Raw genomic sequence first — 20664 nt, 5'->3', positions numbered from 1 at the left:
TGCCCGGAAGAGATCGGGGCATAAATCTGGCGCCAAGCTACGGCTTCCTTTCTCCAGTAAAACCTTTTGAGCCTTGAACTCACCCATCAACACCACCAACCTCTCCACTCAACCCTCTGTCGTCCGTTTCATCGCCCTCCACAATGTCCACCGCTCCTCCCCCAACTGCCACCGGCTCCAGCAAGGTCGACGCCGCCAAGGCCAAGCTTGCTGCCATGCCTGCGCCTGACGCGCCTACCGGTGTATCTCTGTACTCGCGCTTCGCTTTCGCTGGTGCCGTCTGCTGCTCCATCACTCACGGTGCTCTTACCCCCGTTGATGTGTACGTCTCTCCATCTCCCAATGGCACTGATGCGTGCCAATGGCTGCGTCGCAGTTTTTCCGGCGCAGCGCAAATGCTGTCACGAATGACGTGCGAGCTTTTAGCTAACAGCCCTACAGCGTCAAGACCCGTATCCAGCTTGACCCCGTCACCTACAACACTGGTCTGATCGGTGGTTTCCGCAAGGTCATCGCCAGCGAGGGCGCTGGCGCCGTCTGGACTGGTTTCGGTCCCACCGCCGCCGGCTACTTCCTCCAGGGCGCCTTCAAGTTCGGAGGATACGAGTTCTTCAAGCAGCAGGCCATCAACACCCTCGGCTACGAGACCGCCTCCAACAACCGCACTGCCGTCTACATTGGTGCCGCTGCCTGCGCTGAGTTCATCGCTGATATCGCCCTCTGCCCTCTTGAGGCTACCCGTATCCGTCTCGTTTCCGACCCCAAGTTCGCCAACGGTCTGATCGGTGGTTTCAGCAAGATCCTCTCCACTGAGGGTGTTGGTGCTTTCTACTCTGGATTCGGTCCCATCCTGTTCAAGCAGTAAGTATTCAACAAGCTCCGCCAACCCGGATTGCGCTGACACATGAAAAGGATCCCTTACACCTGCGCCAAGTTCGTCGTCTTCGAGAAGGTCAACGAGGCCGTCTACACCATCGTCGACAAGAGCAAGACCTCCAACGGCATGCAGACCGTCTACAACCTCGGTTCCGGTCTCGTCGCCGGTTTCGCTGCCGCCATCATCTCCCAGCCCGCTGACACCATGCTGTCCAAGATCAACAAGACCAAGGGTGAGCCCGGTGAGGGCACCACCAGCCGTCTGATCAAGATCGCCAAGGAGCTCGGTCTCCGTGGCTCTTACAGCGGTATCGGTGCCCGTCTTTTCATGGTCGGTACCCTGACCGCTGGTCAGTTCGCCATCTACGGTAAGTTTTCACCCACAACCTTGCACAACACCAGTAGCGCTGACAGCCTCCCAGGCGATATCAAGAAGGCACTTGGCGCCACTGGCGGCGTTGAGATCGCTAAGACCAACTAAGCGGTCGGTTTTGGAGAAGAGGTGGTGCAGCGATGATACCAGGACAGCCACGACATTGGGTCTAAGAAGGGAGACTTTGTAGTGCACGGAAAAGTCTTTCTTTTTTGCATATGGCTGGCATGGATATATTCCCATTTTCTGTTCATGTGTTTGCGTTTTATTTGCCGCTTAGCTACTTGTACGTTCAGCCAGCCAGAAGTGGCACTTGTAACAGTACGGTTTTATGAGATTAGCTGCACAATAGACGGAGCTCTTAATGACACAACCTGCGTCTTCTGCGTGATCATCGCGTTGAGAAACTAATTGCAAGTGCACGGTTTCCGGATATTTCCAAAATCTGGGAGGTTGCCAAGGCAACCCTGCCTTACGTTCGAAGACTTGGGGGAACTAATCAGACTACGATCAATTTTGATGATGCCAGAAGGCCGCCTGATTTACACTTAAGACCTCCAGCCTTCGTCGTCTGGAGCGAGGATTGGCTGCTGCTGCACCCAATGCACAAGTGCATGATGGCCGCAATTCTCGAAATCCTGGGAGGTAGTCAATGCAAGCCCGCCTGATATTCGAAAGCCCATGAGCAGAGGAAAGACTACAGTTGACCTCCAGCCCTCGGCGTATAGTTGCCAGCTTCCCAAGACAAGCAACACTCCCAATACTCAAGCTTGAAAACCTCCACACCACCAGTAGCGTTAAAGGCCCCATAGCCCAGATCTTCCCTTCCCATCCCAACCTCAAGTCTCGGAAAACGGCACATACTTCTCCCCACTCGCCTTCTCCACACTCAATCCCGCACGCTTATAACCCTCCGACTCCTGCAGTCTCCTCACATACTTATACAACGTCGGACACGTCGTCTCCGTGCACGCCTTCTTCTTGACCGCGCCCTCGAGCGCAAAGTGCATCATAATATCTGCCCCCGTCAAAGCATCCGAGCAGAAGAATTGCCCCTGGCTTGGGCTCGTCTTGAGATACGTCTCTAGGAAGTCGAGGTGGTTGGTGAGTTCCGGGTTGGTGTAGGAGTCGTCGACTTTGTTGGCGATCCCGTTTGTGATCGGGCGGAGGAAGAAGGGGACTGGGGCGGACCGGATAGATGAGGTTATCAGGCTAACGATTAAGGGGGTAAGGAAGGAGCCTTCGGCGTAGTCCATCAGGAACTGCACGCGTTAATCAATGAATGCCAAAGGCGAGGGGCTATATACTTTGTGCCTCATCCATTCCTCAGTCTCAGCGCCAAGTTGGCCTTCTTTGCCCGCTGGGTAGCGCTGAGGGATTAGGTGTGGGCCGAAGTGGTCGCAGATGTAGTCGAGGACTGTTTCTGACTCGGTGACGATGATCTGGGTGTGGTGTATCAGCTGACATGTTCACATATACCATATCAATGCTCAGTTATGGGACAATGTACCTCTTTGTCAGATCCAGCGGGCGTGATTCCAATTGTGGGTGAGCGGCCAAGAGGATGAAACTTTTTCAGTTCTGGGCCGGCACGGCCTTCTTTGTCGCGCTTGAAGACTTGGATGTCATACTCGAGCTTGAGCTCTTCGAGGAGCCAGATTACTCGCTGGGCGCGAGACTTCTCGAGCCTGATTGATTGTGATTAGTCCATATACCGAGACTGGTGTTTGGAGGTAGCTGGGGATAATTGGTGTAAGAAGGCTCAGGGCGTGACTGCTGGTGGTGGTGGTGAAGTAGGGCGGGTTTCACGTGCGGCTTACCAGTAGACGGTGATCTTTGCGCCTTGTTGATTCGACATTGTGGATGTGTATTGTACGGTCTATGGTACTGATCTCCGGTCAAACGAGTCTTGGGGCTTGGGTACAGGAATACGGATGCCCACAGTGAGCACCGAGGTGTTGTGCTGTTTATATATTTTCTTTGACCAAGAAGCGTCGGTCCTGTCGGCGGTGCTGCGGAGGGATTCAAAGACCGAGGCTTTTCACCAATGCCGACATGTACCAGCACATGATGCAGAACTGCAGCAATTGGCATTCTGGTGGTAAGGCAGGCTTCGTGTTCAGCCTGACGGAGACATATTGATGCAGTTGCTTCCTTCAAACACAATCAGTTGTCGCAAGCCTGACGTCTGCCGCGATTAGAAAGTCACCCGTCAATCATGATTCTGTGCAAGCATCTCAAAATATTGCGCCGCAGCAAATCGGCTGTCAGATCCCAAGCCACCATTTATGTGCATTGTACAAAGATACCTAATGCAAGCTTGAATAGTGAGCACGTCGTGGTGTTGAACGCGCACCTCCAACAGCAAACCGCAATCGCAAGGCTGACATCCCCGGTCATCTCAATTCGCCAAGCCCAACACCTCCGCCCGCCGACATCACAGCTTCAACCTCACGCACTCGCGCCCACACACCCCCGTCCCACCCCGCAAGCCGCGCTCTACTACCTCAAGAACCGTCAAAATGGCCGGCGGACACGAAGGCACGCCCTCTGCTCCCTTGAGACCCCGCAGACGCGGCGCAATGGCGAGCAGTGGCTGACAGAAGAACAGCTCTTCACAAGGATCCCGCGATCATAAAATGGAACAGTACGTCTTCCAAGCACCCTCCACGCTCCTCGTCTCGGCGCGACTTTCACTGCGGTTGAAGGCCGGGAAGCTGTGTAGCAGCGCGAGGCTGGAACGGAGGAAGCAGAAGGGAAGAAGGCAGGGCTAACGTCCGCCAGACATGACCGTGAACCGTCACAAGTACTTCCGCTGGACGAAGCGTACCGCCTTCATCAACATCGCATACGTTCTCGTTGTCCCTGCGACTCTGGGATACATCGGATATATCACTGAGGTGAGTGGGATGAACGTTGGGATATGAGGCGTGGGCTAATGCTGGGCAGGGCAAGTGGGATATGCGCGGCAAGAGGAGGGGAGACACTATCTCTGAATTCTAGAGGGAGATTGAATCGTGAGAAATATTGGGGAAAGAAGAGCAGAAGATCGCTAGCGTGTATGAAGCCACAGCTAAGAGATCAGGAAGAATGAACTTTTCTTATGTTTCACTATATGCTCAAGTCCCTTTGATCGTTTCTTGGTATTTCATTTCATGTTGCTATGAATACCTTTATCCTGTTTATGCCGGAGCTTCCGATACCAACTTCTTATCCCCAACGACCGTGAATGCCTCCAAGCTATGCTTTCATGTAAAAGTTGCGCCTTCGTTTTATCTGCCGGTCTTCTGTTCGAGTAGTGAAAGGCTGAGTCTATTCCTGCTACTCCTGCTGTTCCTCCCAAGCCTTCAGCCACTCGCACTTGCCGTTGTCTGGGGCAATGTATAGTGGGCGCTCTACGGCGCGAGTCCAGAACATCATCGAGTTCTCACCGATCTGGATAGCTGGGTCGTTGTAGACGCGCTTCAAGGCAAGAAAGAATGCGTCACACTCGGTCTGTAGGCCCAGGACCCGTAGACAGCGCAGGATGCGAGTGATGCGCAGGTGGTTGTGGTCCATGCGGATACACCAATTGCGGGAAGCTTTGCGCCAGTTGGGGCCGCGGACGACGTGGTAGTCGAGTGGAGAGGCTTCTGAAGTAGATGTGGATCTGGGACCTTCGGGTCTAGCTGACGGTTGCTCGGCAGTGGTCACTCCTGTAGCATTCTCTGTGGTGGTGGCCTTGCCAGTGGCAGCTGAAGGGGTTTGGGCGTCCTGGATGCCTTCTTCGGTGGATTGAACTGTGGCTGAGGTACTTGTCCATGCTGTGTCGGTGGTCGTTTGCTCTTGCTTCTCGACATCCTTCTCGTCCTCGCTCTCGACTTCAGGGTGGATGGATGTGGTAAAGCCGTAGAAGGTGAGCATGCGCTCGAAACTCTTTCGCATTCGCTGCCTCAGTTCACTCTTCGCCCGGAACGCCTCCATGGTGTCGAGGTCGATGACCGGCGCTGACCAGTTATATGGTGAGCCCTCAGGAAGTGGGAAGAGCATCTGAATGTAGTTGTGGTTGCTCTCGAGCTGGCTGTTGTTCCATACCAGGATTTGCTCTTGTGTACGACCGAATGCGTCTTTGGCCTGGACATCTGGATCGTAGAAACGGACGATGGTTGAAGCGGTGGATTGTCTTGGAGGTGCCAAGCTGGATAGCTTCAGGCGTTTGCTAGCTGACATGTATTTTGTTGATTGTGTTGAGGTGAACAGTCGAGAGGAGGAAGCGAAGATAAGTGTGTCTGCCCTCATATAGCGAGAGGATGCTGTCACGCGCTACGCTTTTTATGATCTCCTCTGTGTGAAGGTACTATGGAACAATGAGTGAAATTGAGTACTATCTGCTTCACCTTCGAAGCCTTTCGATGACAAGTGCGCGAGTTGAAGTCACGGCCTAATTCTATCAGTTCTGGTACTTGCGCACTCTTGAATAAAGGTCGAAAACGATAGGTGACTCTGGAGGTTGTCGTGACTTCCTGCTTGCTGTCGCAGATGGCGAAGGCGCGACGTTTGGTTCTAACCTCATCGAGACTAGTCTACGTTGACCCTCAACGCAAGGACGAGTTCGAACATCTCTTTCCATTACCTGCTGTGTAACGCACAGACGACTTTGGATTTACACACTCCTCTGTCTCTCTCCATACAATGTTCGGAGCGTTTCTCTCTGTGCCCTCTCTCATGAGCTCTCCTGCGGCCTGACGTCAGCGGGCGCTTTTTGTTGAGCCGCGCGTAAACACCCGAGCATCCAGACCGCGAAGTCCCACGCAAAACAACTGTTTCGTATGGACGACTTGTTTTGGCGGCTCTGCCTGCAGGGAAACCGGTAGAGAAACCTGCTGCTCGCGCAGGGATCGAAGAAGCCAATATTCGGGCTACGGCACTACGTAAACATGAACCATGGTACTCGCAGCCATGTGGTCTCTTCAAATAGTGGCGGTGATCGCATCTCTTATGACTGATCATTAAACCTACCCCTTAAGTATACTGACGCTTGACCGTCTTCCAGTAAACATGAGTTCCGACGGTACGACTACTACTTCGATGCTTGTTGTTTGCATCTAACGAGAAGGCCAGACCAGCAACCTACACCGGATAACTACACCCTGTTCCAGGGGTTCGAATGGAACGTCCCTGCTGATCAAAAGCACTGGAAGAGACTTGTTGCCGAGGTTCCTAAGCTGAAAGCAGTTGGTGTTGACAACATCTGGCTACCTCCTGGCTGCAAAGCTGCCTCGCCAGAGGGCAACGGCTACGACATCTACGACCTGTACGATCTGGGCGAGTTCGACCAGAAGGGTCAGAGGAGCACGAAATGGGGTTCAAAAGAAGACTTACTGGAGCTTTGCAAGGTTGCAAAAGAAAACGGGATAGGTCTTTTCTGGGATGCTGTCCTCAACCACAAGGCTGGAGCCGATAAGACCGAGAAGTGCCGCGTCGTAGAGGTCGACAACAACGACCGAACAAAAGACGCGTCTGAACCCTACGAGATCGAGGGATGGCTCGGTTTTGAGTTCCCTGGCCGCGGCGACAAGTACTCTTCACAGAAATATCACTGGGAGCACTTCAGCGGCACAGACTATAACCAAGCCAATGAGAAGAAGGCCGTCTACAAGATCCTCGGTGATAACAAAGGCTGGAGCTCTTCAGTTGACTCAGAAGGCGGCAACGCCGACTACATGATGTTCGCTGATATCGACTATTCGCACCCCGAAGTCCAAGCTGACGTGAAGAACTGGGGTGTGTGGATCACAAAAGAACTTGGCCTCAAGGGTTTCCGCCTCGACGCCGTCCAGCACTTCTCCGAGCGCTTCACCAATGAATGGGTTGACAACCTCCGCGACGAGTGCGGACGCGACATCTTTATCGTTGGCGAGTTCTGGTCTGGCGACGCAAGGCTCATGTGCGACTGGCTTGACAATATGGACCACAAGTTCTCGCTCTACGACTCCCCACTCCTCAACAACTTCTCCCAGCTCTCGAAGACCCCCGACGCAGATCTGAGGAAAGTCTTCGACAAGACGCTCGTCTCGATGAACCCCGTCAGCGCCGTCACAGTCGTAACAAACCATGACACGCAACCTGGCCAGACCGTCGAGACGCCCGTTGAAGGCTTCTTCAAGCCCCTGGCCTACTCGCTTATCCTGCTAAGGAAAGAAGGCTACCCCTGCCCCTTCTACGGCGACCTATACGGGCTCAAGGGCGAACATGCCGCCGACCCCTCCTGTGGCGGGAAACTCGCCGACCTGGTCCTCGCACGCAAGTTGTACGCGTACGGTTCCCAAGAAGACTACCTCGACGATGCCAACTGCATCGGCTTCGTTCGTCGAGGTACTTGGGACAAGAAAGCCGGTCTAGCTTGTGTCATGAGCAACAAGGGGCCTGGCGAGATCAAGATGGCGGTTGGCGAGATGCATGCCGGAGAGAAGTGGACGGACATTCTGGGCTGGGAACAGGGTGAGGTCGAGATCGATCAGGATGGATATGGATTGTTCAAGTGTCCTGGCACCAGCGTTGCAGTGTGGGTGAGGGCTGATGCGGAGGGCAGGGACAGGTTCCCTACCAACTTCGATGCTGATATCTACAGCAAGGCCTAGAGCTTAGACTTCTTAGATGGGTGGCTTAGAGATATACCCAGATGAAATAGATCATGGCTTTCCTTCGAAGTTGCCCATCAATAACTGCATTCGATAGGCCTAAGTGAGGTATTTCGACGCGAAGTACTTCGATGACCGGCGTGATCCTGACATCTTCGATTCTTCCGTTCATCATGCCACGAACCATCTTGAACGATATTTCCAGATTGGTAGCAAGTCCAACAGCCAAGTCCTTCGTGGCGAACACACCATGGCCATGTCGACTGCGGCCAAAACCTCGGTTCTTGTCAATATTGTATACTCGAAAAACCTAGTAGCAGATTTGAAGGATCTGCGGAATCTATTGAAACTACCCGTGGTCTTCCACAAAGCCAGCGATTGGGTTGTATTCCAACGCAGCATCCAGGAGAACTAAGCTTCTTCGTTGGTATGATACTCTGCGAGGTATGTTCGTCATTCCGCGGAAACTTGGAAGAATATTCGAATAGTAATCATAAAATCCAACTGAGTCAAGCCGACCAAGGCGTGTGCTGCGTTTTAACGTCTATATCTCATCACCACGACACCTTTTCGGTGTTGAGCGTTCGGCCGACTTCATGTTGTTCGCACGTTCGCGGTGTGATCGACTTTCCGACATGCAATGTCGATCTTCCAATGTTAGCGGCGTTAGCACGTGAATAACCTCACGTCAGCAAATGGCAGTTGCCAACGTAGGCCAAGCCACAACACTTTCCTATTTCCAACCTCTGATCGTGTGTCAGCATCAGCCTCAGCCCTATTCGCGTCAAGGGACATATCATTCCGCCTGTTCGTGCGCGGCGCCGCGCACAAGCAGCCCTTTTCGGGACCCTTCTACGTTCGTGCGAACGCTGCGTCCGAGATGACTACGGTGACGAGAAGTCGCGATGAGAGGCGCATATGGCTGCGACTATAATACAGCAACGACCGCAAAACAAGGTACAGCCACACGTCCGGCAATCCCACACACATCGACACTGAAGCTATCGACCGTTAAAAATTGATAAGGATCCTCGAGCAAGAACGCACTATTCCGCATCCAGTAATCTCCCCGCAAGCTGCCCTTACTCAGCTCTCCATCAGCGATTGCAAAGATTCTCTCTCTTCTCCGTGGAGCTTGCGTCGGCAATCCGGCTACCGGTCGCTTGAGATTGCGGAAAACCATATCGAGTGACTATTGGATCTTATGCCAGATCCACCCGACGCATCAAATCCGCGGGACTTTGTACCTCAGAGCTTTGACCAAGCAGCATCATATCCACCTCAAGCGTACGGCCGCTACGATGCGCCTGAGGGCAACGCCTATGGACCAGGAGGCTATGCGACCCCAAACGAGGCATTTCTGCAAGGCTCACCTCTGATTTACCCGAATCAGAGTCCGCAGCAACCGCAACAAATAGCCCCAGGAGCAGTTCCGAGCCACTATAGCTTCGATCCCTACGCGCAGGCGGCCTGGGACTGGTCACAGTTGGCAAACTTCACCCAATTGCCAACGCCCTACGAGCCACAGGGCGAGCTCATACAAGAGCTTCGAGACTGCAAGAACCCTGCGAACGACTTCAGCAACCCGCTCCTTGTTAATCCGCTGTCTCCCCCGCCACGACCGCTGCCGCAGAGGCCAGCCGTCTCCCCAAAGATGAAGCGCAAGTCAGACGCACTGCCAGAGCTGCAGACGATGCTTCAACAGAGCGCGAACGAGCAGCAGAATCACTCGAAACGTCGAGCCGTGTCACGGGCATCGTCCACTACCTCGCAGAGTCCTGCACCAACCGTCCTCGCCGATGCTCAGCCGTCACCGATCGCCAACGTTGCGCCGATCGCTGCCTCGGCAAGCCAGTCAAGTATACAAGGCAATGGTGAAGCACAGCGGCGCAAGAATGCGAGCATGGGCACGGGGCCGCAGGGCAGAGAAGTCGATGTTTCAGAACCACGCAGGATAGTAGAGTCATCTGGCAGTGGGGATATGCTGCCGGCGGGCAGAGTATTCCCTATACAGATTGGCTCGGTGCTGTTCAGCCTCTCTGGCGCATCATTATGTTCGGATGGTACGCAACTTTTCACCTGTATGCTCATATGGAAGGACTGAGCTGACACTCCAAGAGCACCCTCATACTTCTCGCATTTTTTCAGCGAACAGCTACATAGCAACGGTGGTCGCGCCAACGATGTGAGAACGCTGTACATTGACCGCGACCCCGAGACATTCCGCGATATAGCCCTCCACCTACAGGGCTACCACATAGTCCCTCACGACGGCGAACACTTCGTTAAATTGTTCGCAGACGCACAGTTCTACTCTCGTACCCCCCCCCCCCCCCCTCCACGACTCTCACTGACAGCCCCCAGTCCCCCGCCTAACGAAACAACTCTTCAAATCCGACATCTTCATCTCCATCGGCAGCACACCCTTCCGCATCCCCCGCGACTCCTTCTCCGCCCCGGGCGACTCGCCCAACTACTTCTCCCTCGGCTTCGCTCAATGGTTCAGCACGCCCTCGGAAGTCTTCCCCGGCCTCGACCGCAACGCGCTACTCCGTCCACCGTCCATCAGCCCGCCCAGCGTGCCGAACAAGAGCGGCGAGACATTCGGCGAGTTGATGAAGATGCTGCAGGGGTATGAGGTCGAGATTAGGAGTGAGGCGCATAGAGCGAATTTGCTAAGGGATGCGCGGTATTACCATCTGAAGGGGTTGGAGCAGAGACTGTTGCCTTGCGAGATAAGCCACAACTTGAAGAGGGGGCAGAGCGAAATCCTCATGCGACTAGAGGATATACGACAGTCCGGGATATCATTTGCGCCAGACCCCACGCCCAATGCATCCGACACGGATACAGGACCAAGAGCGGGCTTTGTATCGTACGCCCGTCCCTACACCGACGACGCCACCGCGCACCACATCCTCGTGCTCGAAACCTCAGGCAGCGAGTCAACAACCCTCATCCTCCCTCCATCCTCTTCCGCCAACCTCCCGAATCTCGACGCGCAGGTCGTATTCCACGGCGATACACTGCGGCGCATGACGAGCCTCTCGAATATAATAACATCAAAAATGGGTCTGCCGTCCACACAATCCCTAGGTCTGCATGCGCAAACTGCTGCTGGACTCACAGGACAGTCGGCAACGAGAGTCCGGGTTAGAGTCGATGGCGGTTGCGCGCTAACGCTTGATGGGGAAGAGGTCGAGGGCGCGGTGGACGCAGCGGGGAACCTCGAGCTGAAGCATGACACGGAATGGGTCTGGGGCCGTGGCGTGTACACTGATAAGGAGGTTGTATGGGTTGTGAGGCGCGCGCAGTGGCGTGTGAGAGTCGAGCCTGTTGGGGAAGGCGAAGATGAGAAGATACAAGTTATACTCTGTGCAACGAAGATGGAGGCCCACACGAAAGAGAGGTGTAGGAATGCTGGGAGGGCGTTCTTGGGCGGTGCATAGAATATGGATGGTGTACGAAGTCATTTAGCGCTGATGCTGGGTATAGAATCCGTTGTTTCGTAATGGGGAAGTCTTCACTGTATATAGATTGTTCAAGAAGCTCATTTCTGTCGAGCACTGGCCCCGCCAAAGCACCACATCAGAACGTTCCGCCCAGTATTGAACAAGACTATGGGACTAAAAAGCACTGTAGTCGCCAAAAGCCCAGTGACAAAGTGGGGAATCTCTACCAACCTTGCTGACGCTTCTTGCGATCGCTGTCAAAAAAAACGGAAGCGTTCCGAGTTGGATACAGGTCATGGCGTGTATGTTCCGTTATCAGTCTATCATAGCCATCTCAGTCTTGAAGGGTTGCTCACGGGCACGCCGACACAATAGCCACTTTCCAACGCTCGAAGCAACGAAACAATGAGAGCTGGACTTCGAGAAAATGCAGTGGAGCATGATAGTTTGGTTTGCAGTGGTGTTATGGCATCAATTCTGATCTCGAGCTCCACTACATGTCCGATCTCCCTGGCCCCAATCCTCCAGCCCACCACCCAGAATCAACCCAAAACCTATTCTCCGCGCTCGCAACCTCCACACTCCTTACCAGCTTCCTCCGATCAAGATGCAAATCCGCATGCCCATTCGTCAATTCCCGAGGTGTCGTCAATCCCGACTTTAATGCGTGAGACACGGGGCTCGTGCCTGTGCTTTCGCTCTGCCCATCAAACGTCCGACTCGACTGACTCGTCGGACTTGCAGACCTTGGCGTCGAACTTGCTTGGCTCAGCGTCATTGTAGTCGGTGAGCCAGGAGAAAACGTAGGCGGAATAGCCCCCAGAATGCGACCCGCAGCAAACACGCAGCCGCCGACCGCGTGCCGGATCAGCGAGTCGCCAGTCAGACTGCCAGTAATAAACACATCCTTCGCTACCTCGAGCGAAGCCTCTGCTTTCGCACGGAGCGTGCGGCCGGATATCTGCGTCGGCGTTGGTTCGAGTGTGGGAGATAGGATCTCGGCCTGCAGGGAGGCGGAGAGAAAGTCGATGGTGCCCCGACGGCCGACTACATACTCGAGACCGCCGACTGAGTAGGTTTGTGATGAGCCGGACGGGAGAAAGAGAGTTATTGTTGCGGTGCCTGTGGAGGGAGATGGGGAGACGGAGGTTATTTCGGCGTTAGGCAAGCCTTTGTACAAGGTCCAGTCGCGCTGGCTGAAGAACGGGTTGGTAGTTGATTTGCGGCGTGGGAGGGGCGTTCGTGCGCTGCGGCTCTTGGTTGATGCGATGGCGGCGAGTTTCATTTGGCGGTATACGGTGGCGTACTCTGGGTATGCTGAGTGATGACAGCCGCGCAGGGGAGACGGCCGCTTGTCGGGGGCCCATTGATAGATGTGGATGATCCTGCGGGTTGGTGGTGCTGAGATGATAACGTCTGCTGCAGAGAAGCCAGATCCGATGACCAGCAACGGCGCTTCTCTCGAGTCCAGCTCAGCGATGGGCGCCAGCAGTGGAGGAGGCGGGATGTTGACTGTGAAGATACCTGAGGCGAGCACCAGGTGCTTGCAGCGTATGCCCAGCGACCCAATGATGAATCCGTCTGAGATACGGTACACATTGTCGACCTTGGTGCCCGTGAAGATCGAATCTGAGATCCCCACGGCTTCAGGGTAGTTTCGCAGGTAGTCAGCAAACTCGGTCCGTGAAGGGCGCACAAAGTCGCAATCGTCCTCCTGCTCAACCTTGCCCAGGTGATCGGCATACGAGTACCCCGGGAGCGAGAGCTGTTCAGCGTAACTCAATGTGCCGATGTCGGCGCTCGCAGAGACCGGGTTGTCGGCCCATTGCCCACCCACTTGCTCTGTGTCTCCGATAGCAACGTGCGATATCGCCTTCTCCGGCTCGTAGCGCCATTCTACACATGACTTTGGATTGATCTCTGTATCTGCATTCGGCCGGATGAGGGTGTCGAGGAGCGTGTTGACCGGCAGCGCCTGTGTCGAGTAGCGCAGTGAGGAGAGGAAATGCGCGTATAGGTCTGACGTTAGGTGCAGCAGATTTGGGTCCTTGGAGAGTTTTGCATCGAGAATACTATCATAGTGACCACCGATGTAGTAGGGAATATGGCCGTGCAGGATGTAGGATAGGATGAGGGCCGAGGGCCCATTGCCTTGTATTAATCAGCGGGTGTCGTTCAAAGGTCACCCCAAGTCGACATATGCCTACCGATGATCACCGTGTCGACGCATTGTGGGTGCGAGCGAGCCATGGACTGTTGCAGCAGGCAGTAGAGGCCATGAGGGAGTCTTCGGATCTCACTGCGGGCGGACGGGTAGGAGGAAGTAGTGTATATACCTAGTCAGAGACCTCTAGATTACGGATCTATAATTCTTCGGCGCTAACGTGCGGTCGATTCCGCCTCAGTTCAGTGGTTTAGTGGGGTTGGTATCGGTTTCGCTTTCCACATTGGTGGTGCCCATTGCGAGGCTCAACATGTCAGCCATGGGATAAGCAAAAGCGGGCCTACGGCGCCTTGTATGACTTTGCCGTGGTTGACGCGGGTGTTGCGTGTTGGTAACGTGAAGGAATCATAGTCGTATAGGAATGTCTGTGTCCGTGGGGTTTGATGAGGTCATCAGCTTAATCATGGAACATGTGGAGTACTGCCGGCTGCAACGCATCTGGAACATGCAATTGTGAACATGAAAGGCCAACTATGGTATCTGTCTCCGACAAATTCAAACGTCTGTCCTCGAATATCAGACTTCTCGAGTATAAAAGTAAACAGGTCCGCACAAATGTATCAACAAAACTCATCTACCGGCTACAAGCTCAAAGCCGGACCAAGCCCCCCACATCACGTCCGCATCTGGTCCGTGTGCATGACCTGATTGGTAACCGCTCTTATTACTCAACATCACCCTAATATCTGTACGTGACTGTGTTGCGCTCTGCAATTGGAGATACGTCGTGTTGCTGTGGCTGAGTCGCGTTGTGCTCTGGTGTCCGCGGGTGCTGACCTGCATCCTCCTCTTGGATGGCTGCGCCATGCATTGTCAGGTTGTTTGCAGAGCTCTCCTGTCGATTCAGGTAGGATGGCGTTGACTGGTAACCTGGATGATACGAGTCTGGCGACCCTCCGTAGCCATTTGATCGTGGATTCGTGGGCGGTGTGTAGGTCGATGTGTAGTGGTCAGCAAAAGGATCCTCGTCTTGCTGCTGGGGGGCAGAGCTTTGGCGGTTGGGTGCCGCCTGAAGGGATGCAGGAATGCTGCTGTTGTTCGAGCTCTGAACTGCGGATGCTTGAGATTGTGGTGCGCCGTACGGTGCTGTGTTTGGCAACGGATATGGGTCTGTAGGCAGAGTGTCCACAGGTGATGGCGCCTGTACGTCGTTGCGCTGGGGTATCGCCGGCTGGTCATATGAACTTGCTGGAACTCCTGATGGAGCATTGTTGACCGGAGGCAGTATTGGGGGTGTCTGTTGCGCGGGAGGTGATGGCGAGGCGCCGATGGCGCGACGAGCCTGAAGCACAGCACGCTGGTGCTTCGATGCAGCGAGGGAGAGCTGCTCGTTTGTCTCGATGAGCGTGAGCATCGTGTCGTCGTCGGGCGTTGGGTTATCGCAGGCAATGTAGCTCTGTATACTGCGCTGAGCTGATATACACCTTTCTGCGAACTCCTTGACCAGGTCGTTGCCGATCAGCTCATTCGGTGGTGTGGATTGCACAAGCTGGAGAAGTAGCTTAGCAGACGTGCGAGCTTCTTCAATGCGCGCTGCCAGCTCAACTGGCGGAGGCAACCCTCTTGACTTCGATCGACTTCCTCCTGAGCTGAAGCCAGCCTGGAACTGCTGACCAGCACTCCAGCCTGGCGCGTCGAGCCTGCGGGGACCGAACTGCTTCGCTGCATTCTCCATGAGGGCCTTCTCTTTTCTCCACATGGCGAAGACTGCGTTCAAATTGGTGTCAAATGCCTTCTCCCGCTCCAGCGCGTTCAGTGTCTCCTTGAGAATCTGTGCGACACTTGTGTCTGTTCCGTTTCGCAGCAAACGCTTCACTGTATCCGCGAACTGCTTGTCAAGGTTCTTCGTGAACGACGGGCCTGGATTGTCGGCCAGGATGCGTATGAGCATGATCGCACTGTATTGGACATGTGGACGGGTGTAGTTATCCTTGGAGAGGAACTTGTGGATCTGTGAGGCAGACGCGGCGGCAGCGGAAGGACTGGACTCGGCGGCTTCGACGATAGTTGGGAGGTGGAGGACTTCGTCGCCCTGGCGACTGTTAGCATGTCATCAGGAGGGACGCATAGGAGACAACTGCATACCGAGTTGGCGGCGCCAGCTTCGCAGAACAGCTTCTATTTCCACATCAGCTCAGTCAACCGAGCCACATCATGGCGCGACTCACCACTCCTCGAGCGGCGTTCGCGTCAGGTGTGTCAGCATCGCTGTCCGCTGGAACATCTTGTGCTATGAGCGCCCAGTCAGTACAGTGTCGCGCACGAGTGAAGCCTGGCTGGCTCACAAGACCTCTTGCGCATTAAGCTGCCCAAACCCAGGCGCTTCTTAAGAGCCATGGCGGCGAGGACCTACGTTAGTGGGGTACTCGGGGCTCCGCGATGTTGGTTGATAAGAACAACAAACAGATGGCGATATAGCAGTACTGGATACTGGGGTTATGCGAGGTCCGAGACGCTGCGCGCGAGCGTGATCAGAGCAGGGATATGTAATTTCGTGAGACTCGCAGTGTAGGGCGGTAAGGCGGCCAGCGACTCAACGGTGGTCCTATGCTTATGCTTGCACGGACACATCTACAAAGCTGCTTCGTTTCCCGCCAAGAATGTGAGTGTCGGCAGAGACGTCAACCGCCGCGTACTACGTGTGGCAAGCCACCTTCTTTGCCGCATCTTCTGCGCGGCTGTCTTGTCACGAGAAGGCTTGAAGTCGGTGCAAGAGTGCGCGTCCCCCATCCTGGTATCTGGGCCAAGAGGCTTGAAGGGAACTATGACGACTGTGTTCAGCGAAAGGCAACTATTCCAGCGATCAACCCCAACTTGACTTCCTCCACCGTGCAAGGCCGCTCCCCACCGTACGCATGGATGCACCCGCACTTCCGTTGATGTGATGCAGGGACTCTTAGTCACCAAAGAAGTGGAGCTCGACACACATGACAGACGCTGCGTCCGGGTGACACTGTACTCCAACAACCAGACGCGTGTTCAGCGCCCTGTTCATACTGATCATAGTCCTGTCGAAAAAAAAAGATGCCTTGGCTGAATCCGTACTACCAAAGGAGATTGACACAACGTGACAGCATGCTTGACAGACTGCTGCAAAGGTACGTTAAAATCATTAGGGGGGTGAGTAGTACGCATGAAGTAGTCCAGGCGTCACAGGTTTCACTCAAGCTCAAGTGTGAGCCTCAGGCTTTGGCCGCATGGCTTTACGAGTGCGGCTCGGTTCCAACAAAGAAGGGCAGAGACAATGTCGAAGAGGTACGGAATCCTTCCTGGTGGGCACGAGCAAGTGCTTGCATCTCGGGGTGATGAGCCGGTGCCTTAATGAGCTGGACGACTTGCTTTTGTACGCGATCTCGCTTCTCGGCAATGATGATCATGGATCGTCCCCGCCTGCAGCCCCACAGCCCAGTTACGCCTGCCCGTCAGACGTCACCTGCATGCGCCTGCACCAAGCCTGAGGGGCTGAGAAGGCTGCAGCCAGTATTACTTCATTGATATGGCGTCCCTTAATGCGTCTTCGTCTCGTGCAAAACATCTGCCCTCTGACCTCGCCCCCCATAAGGCACCCGTCACTTTCAGCCGCCAAACAGTACCTCAGACTCATCATCAGCGCCCTTCAACATGGCACATGAACCAGCAAGAGCCATGGCAGGCCAAGCCAGGCAGCGTTTTCAAGAGAGTGAAGAGGACCGCATCACTCGCAGCGCTGGACACTTTTCAGAATTCGAAGCCGACATGCCTAGACTCGCAAATCGATTCCAGTTCTCCTTGAAGGACAACTTCTCCTCCTACCTTGGGCGTAATAATCCATTCTATTCCGAAGCCAACGATGATACCGACTACGTATGGCTCCTCGACAACACAGCCTATCAGAACCGCTTAGGCAGATGGAAGGCTGAGTTTGTCGCAGCCTACTTTGTCAGACATAGCGGTAAGGACCTGTCTGAAGTGGTAGCTTGGGTCAGCGAAAAGATCGGACTGGCCGACGACGAAGAAGCGAAGAAGACCATCGCACTGAGACTGGAGCCATTCCTGGATGCGATCCTGCCTGCACACGCTGTCAACATTGATCTTCAGGGCATGAAAGTCAGACTTGGGCCTAGTGGGCGTGATGGCATCAGCACAGATGAACTCGCTATTCCTGGCTCAGGCTACAAGGACGGCGAAACTATCACATCGAAAGCGATCGGCGCAACAGCAACGCCTCTCAAGACCACGTTTGCAAAGACGAAGGGTTGGGCCGTACTCTCGGACATCGATGACACGATCAAGAAGACCCTGACGTCCTCACCTGTCGGTATCCTGAAGACGACCTTTGCGGAGGACCCAGAACCCATCAAGGGCATGCCTGAGCTGTACAAGCACATTGTTCAGAAACTCGACAACCCACCTTTCTGGTACCTCTCCGCGTCGCCCTACAACCTCTACCCTTTCCTTCGTCAGTTCCGCGAGACATACTATCCTGCAGGGACCATGCTGCTGCGCGACGCTTCCTGGATGAACCTGGCAGGCTTCTTGGCCAACCTTACCCAAGGTACTGAGGCCTACAAAGTCGATCGGATTGAGAAGGTCCACGAGTGGTTTCCGAGACGCAAGTTCATCTTGATTGGAGACTCGACGCAATCCGACCCTGAGGCCTACGGCGAAGCATACAAGAAGTTCCCGAAGTGGATTGGCGCTATCTATATCCGTAAGGTCACCGGTGTTGCAGAGATGGACGAGGGCAAGAAGAACAACCCTGAGCGCTTCGAGGAGGCATTTAAGCACGTGCCGAAGGAGCTTTGGTATGTTTTCGAAGATCCTAGCGAGCTGTACACGAAGGTAGATGCCTTGGTACAGCAGCAGTCACCAGAGCAGTAAATGGATCATAATGGTGATCTGGAGTTTTTTTTTTTCTTTCTTTGACTCTTTTGGCGTTCTTTCTCTATGATACCAAACTGCTTCTTCTTTGAGTCAGGGTTCTTTCCTCTTCGACATTCCCCTAATCACAACATAGCACAGCATTTGCTTTGTCCACAATTCAGCGTCATAATTTCTACTACCTCTCTGCCTTCTATCGTCTATTGCTTCTATACTGCCTCTCGATATCGGGTTACGCGAATGGGTCACGATGATAATGCGAGGTGCTTGCGATTACACAGTGAAGCGACGAGCTTGCATTCACCTCACCACTGCCCCACTACACTAACTTACTCCACGGACAATCAATCTCCAGACCTTCGCGCTTGATCTCTGTACGTCACTCCGACTCTGCAACTGACCGCTTCGTTATGACCATGGAAAAACACTCGTACGACGATCCTGACCCAGTACCCTTATACATCCTTCTGGTCTTCGCCGTCTTGCTCTGCGCCTACTTCGCATGGCTCGGCTCCGTCGCGATGCGTCTATACTTCTACAAAGGTGCACTCGCCCCAGAGCCCGAGAGGTTCGTCATCCTGCCAGCCTATCTACGCGATCGCAGTCCACAGCGCGGCCACCAAAGGCGCGTCACTGCGTTTCCTATACCTACACCTCCAAAGAGTCCAGCACGCCAGCTTGCGTCCCTCTCGCGAGTTCCTCATATGAACATCGCGGGCATCGACCCAAACGAGTTGCCTGACCCGGAGATCCGTGCCTTCCTCGCAGAGCAACAGCGCATCTCTCGACTCCCAGCCTTCGTCCAAGATGACTGCGGTGACGGCTCCGACTTTCCTGACATTCCATTTGCGATCGCTCCGGTCGAGGTGAAGCAGAACACCCTGGCGTCGCCCGGTCTTAGCAGGACAAAATCAGCCAAGAACAAGTCTGTGGGCTTGAAGAAGCTCGATCCGAAAGAATGGCTTGTGGTCGACAACACATACAAGGATATGCATTCGGCGCGCGACTACCTCCTCGCTAAGAAGAATATCGAATGCATACAAGTTAAGCGCGACGGTGAAGCCGCTTGCGAAGAGCTACTGCAGGAGATCGTCAGGTCGCTGGTCTCGAAGTATCCTGAAAGATTCAGCATCAAGACCGTCAATCGACGCAAGCACATTCGTAACGATATCACGAAAGAAGAGTGGTCCTTGGTGCGTCCGTTTGATTGCCACCCGCTAGAAGTGTGTGCAAGGCTGGCGATGGAGGATTTCAACATCTTGCTCAAGGGAGAGTTTACGCAGCAGTACTACCTGTAAGTGGCTGATCGATGCACCCTGAAGCGGCAGACTAACAGATAATTGCAGTCAAGCCAGCGCAACTCTCTTCCCAGCCGGGTGGCGCATGCGAAGTCTCATCGGCAAACCGCTCTCTTACATGCAAGACCAGGATATCTATCAATGGGATGGTGGGTCTCTCCTCCCGCATGTTGCTTTCCACTACATCATCACGACTAACTTATCTCAGATATCCCAGACGTTCTCCCCTTCACCCCATTGGTAGACCTCCTCACCCGCAGCACACTCTACATCCAAACTTACCCCGACTTCCGGCCCTTGGCACACCTCCTCTTCATCCAGGAAGCCAAAGACTTCTTCCCCGGCAACCTCTCCTCGCTTCTCCCCCAACACATTATCGTGCGTCGCGAGCACCAGACCTTCCGGCGGCTACCCAAAGATGGCACTATCGTCTTCTCGACAAGAACGGAAGTAAAGAGGCTGACGGACTTGGATGTGCAAGAGAGGAGAGAACTGATGAAAGAGATCAGGGGCTGGGATAGGGAGGTTGCGACGAGGAAGGGAGTGGAGTTGTGGCAGAGGGCAGTTGTTGGGTATTGTGAGGGAAAAGAAGTCTTCAAGGAAGATGAGACGGTGGTGGATGCTGGGGAGATTACGAGGGTTGATGATGAGTAATGAGTTCGGCGTCAGTTGATCTGCTGTAGGTTACTCGGTTCAGGTGTATACCTGGGCCCGTGTTTTGTACCATAGAACTGTGTCTTCCTTCTAACTAGTCCCACTTTGTCGATTTACAGGAGAATATAGTATCGTCCGTTCAAACTCAACTTTGGTTTAGGCTTCTTCGCAACCACAGTTCCGATTCACACTCGAAATTTGTAGATGTCCATATGAACTTGCCCTTATGCTTGCCTGAGTTTTCTACAATTTTCCACACTTGTACTCCGATTTTCAAAGCTCCTGTAGCCATCATTGACCACTTTTA

At 54.1% G+C, this 20664-nt stretch overlaps 8 protein-coding genes across 8 annotated transcripts; 5 read left to right on the top strand and 3 right to left on the bottom strand.

The window, feature by feature from the left end:
• The first annotated feature begins 102 nt into the window (after positions 1-102).
• On the top strand, positions 103-1627 carry BU25DRAFT_415894 (mitochondrial phosphate carrier protein-like protein). Its single transcript, XM_033707639.1, has 4 exons — positions 103-322; positions 442-861; positions 913-1244; positions 1299-1627. The coding sequence occupies exons 1-4, from the start codon at positions 144-146 to the stop codon at positions 1355-1357; spliced, it is 990 nt and encodes a 329-aa protein (XP_033555896.1). The 5' UTR covers positions 103-143; the 3' UTR covers positions 1358-1627.
• A 461-nt stretch (positions 1628-2088) lies between these two features.
• BU25DRAFT_435354 (glutathione transferase) lies at positions 2089-3107 on the bottom strand (the record flags this gene model as incomplete). Its single annotated transcript, XM_033708911.1, has 4 exons — positions 2089-2511; positions 2557-2691; positions 2760-2937; positions 3070-3107. The coding sequence occupies 4 exons, from the start codon at positions 3105-3107 to the stop codon at positions 2089-2091; spliced, it is 774 nt and encodes a 257-aa protein (XP_033555895.1).
• A 396-nt stretch (positions 3108-3503) lies between these two features.
• On the top strand, positions 3504-4312 carry BU25DRAFT_379161 (uncharacterized protein). The gene is made up of 4 exons (XM_033704190.1): positions 3504-3790; positions 3861-3896; positions 4034-4149; positions 4199-4312. The coding sequence occupies exons 1-4, from the start codon at positions 3772-3774 to the stop codon at positions 4250-4252; spliced, it is 225 nt and encodes a 74-aa protein (XP_033555894.1). The 5' UTR covers positions 3504-3771; the 3' UTR covers positions 4253-4312.
• Positions 4313-5247: 935 nt separating this feature from the next.
• Positions 5248-7869, top strand: BU25DRAFT_435352 (glycoside hydrolase family 13 protein; the record flags this gene model as incomplete). The annotated part of the gene is made up of 2 exons (XM_033708910.1): positions 5248-5442; positions 6355-7869. 2 exons carry the CDS (start codon positions 5248-5250, stop codon positions 7867-7869), a joined length of 1710 nt encoding a protein of 569 aa, XP_033555893.1.
• Positions 7870-8606: 737 nt separating this feature from the next.
• BU25DRAFT_379152 (uncharacterized protein) lies at positions 8607-11450 on the top strand. The gene is made up of 3 exons (XM_033704189.1): positions 8607-9932; positions 9990-10187; positions 10234-11450. The coding sequence occupies exons 1-3, from the start codon at positions 9074-9076 to the stop codon at positions 11316-11318; spliced, it is 2142 nt and encodes a 713-aa protein (XP_033555892.1). The 5' UTR covers positions 8607-9073; the 3' UTR covers positions 11319-11450.
• A 322-nt stretch (positions 11451-11772) lies between these two features.
• BU25DRAFT_232772 (uncharacterized protein) lies at positions 11773-13787 on the bottom strand. The gene is made up of 2 exons (XM_033701437.1): positions 13529-13787; positions 11773-13472 (listed from the first exon to the last, which is right to left on the bottom strand). Exons 1-2 carry the CDS (start codon positions 13569-13571, stop codon positions 11815-11817), a joined length of 1701 nt encoding a protein of 566 aa, XP_033555891.1. The 5' UTR covers positions 13572-13787; the 3' UTR covers positions 11773-11814.
• A 421-nt stretch (positions 13788-14208) lies between these two features.
• BU25DRAFT_232783 (uncharacterized protein) lies at positions 14209-15987 on the bottom strand. The gene is made up of 4 exons (XM_033701438.1): positions 15831-15987; positions 15714-15775; positions 15631-15663; positions 14209-15577 (listed from the first exon to the last, which is right to left on the bottom strand). Exons 1-4 carry the CDS (start codon positions 15880-15882, stop codon positions 14225-14227), a joined length of 1500 nt encoding a protein of 499 aa, XP_033555890.1. The 5' UTR covers positions 15883-15987; the 3' UTR covers positions 14209-14224.
• Positions 15988-17166: 1179 nt separating this feature from the next.
• Positions 17167-20494, top strand: BU25DRAFT_452538 (uncharacterized protein; the record flags this gene model as incomplete). Its single annotated transcript, XM_033709801.1, has 4 exons — positions 17167-18401; positions 18761-19699; positions 19752-19852; positions 19912-20494. The coding sequence occupies 4 exons, from the start codon at positions 17167-17169 to the stop codon at positions 20355-20357; spliced, it is 2721 nt and encodes a 906-aa protein (XP_033555889.1). The 3' UTR covers positions 20358-20494.
• Positions 20495-20664: the final 170 nt, after the last annotated feature.

The sequence above is a fragment of the Macroventuria anomochaeta genome (assembly GCF_010093625.1).
Source record: "Macroventuria anomochaeta strain CBS 525.71 unplaced genomic scaffold BU25scaffold_52, whole genome shotgun sequence".
Lineage (NCBI taxonomy): Eukaryota > Fungi > Ascomycota > Dothideomycetes > Pleosporales > Didymellaceae > Macroventuria > Macroventuria anomochaeta.
This window is presented reverse-complemented; position numbering and strand designations above follow the sequence as displayed.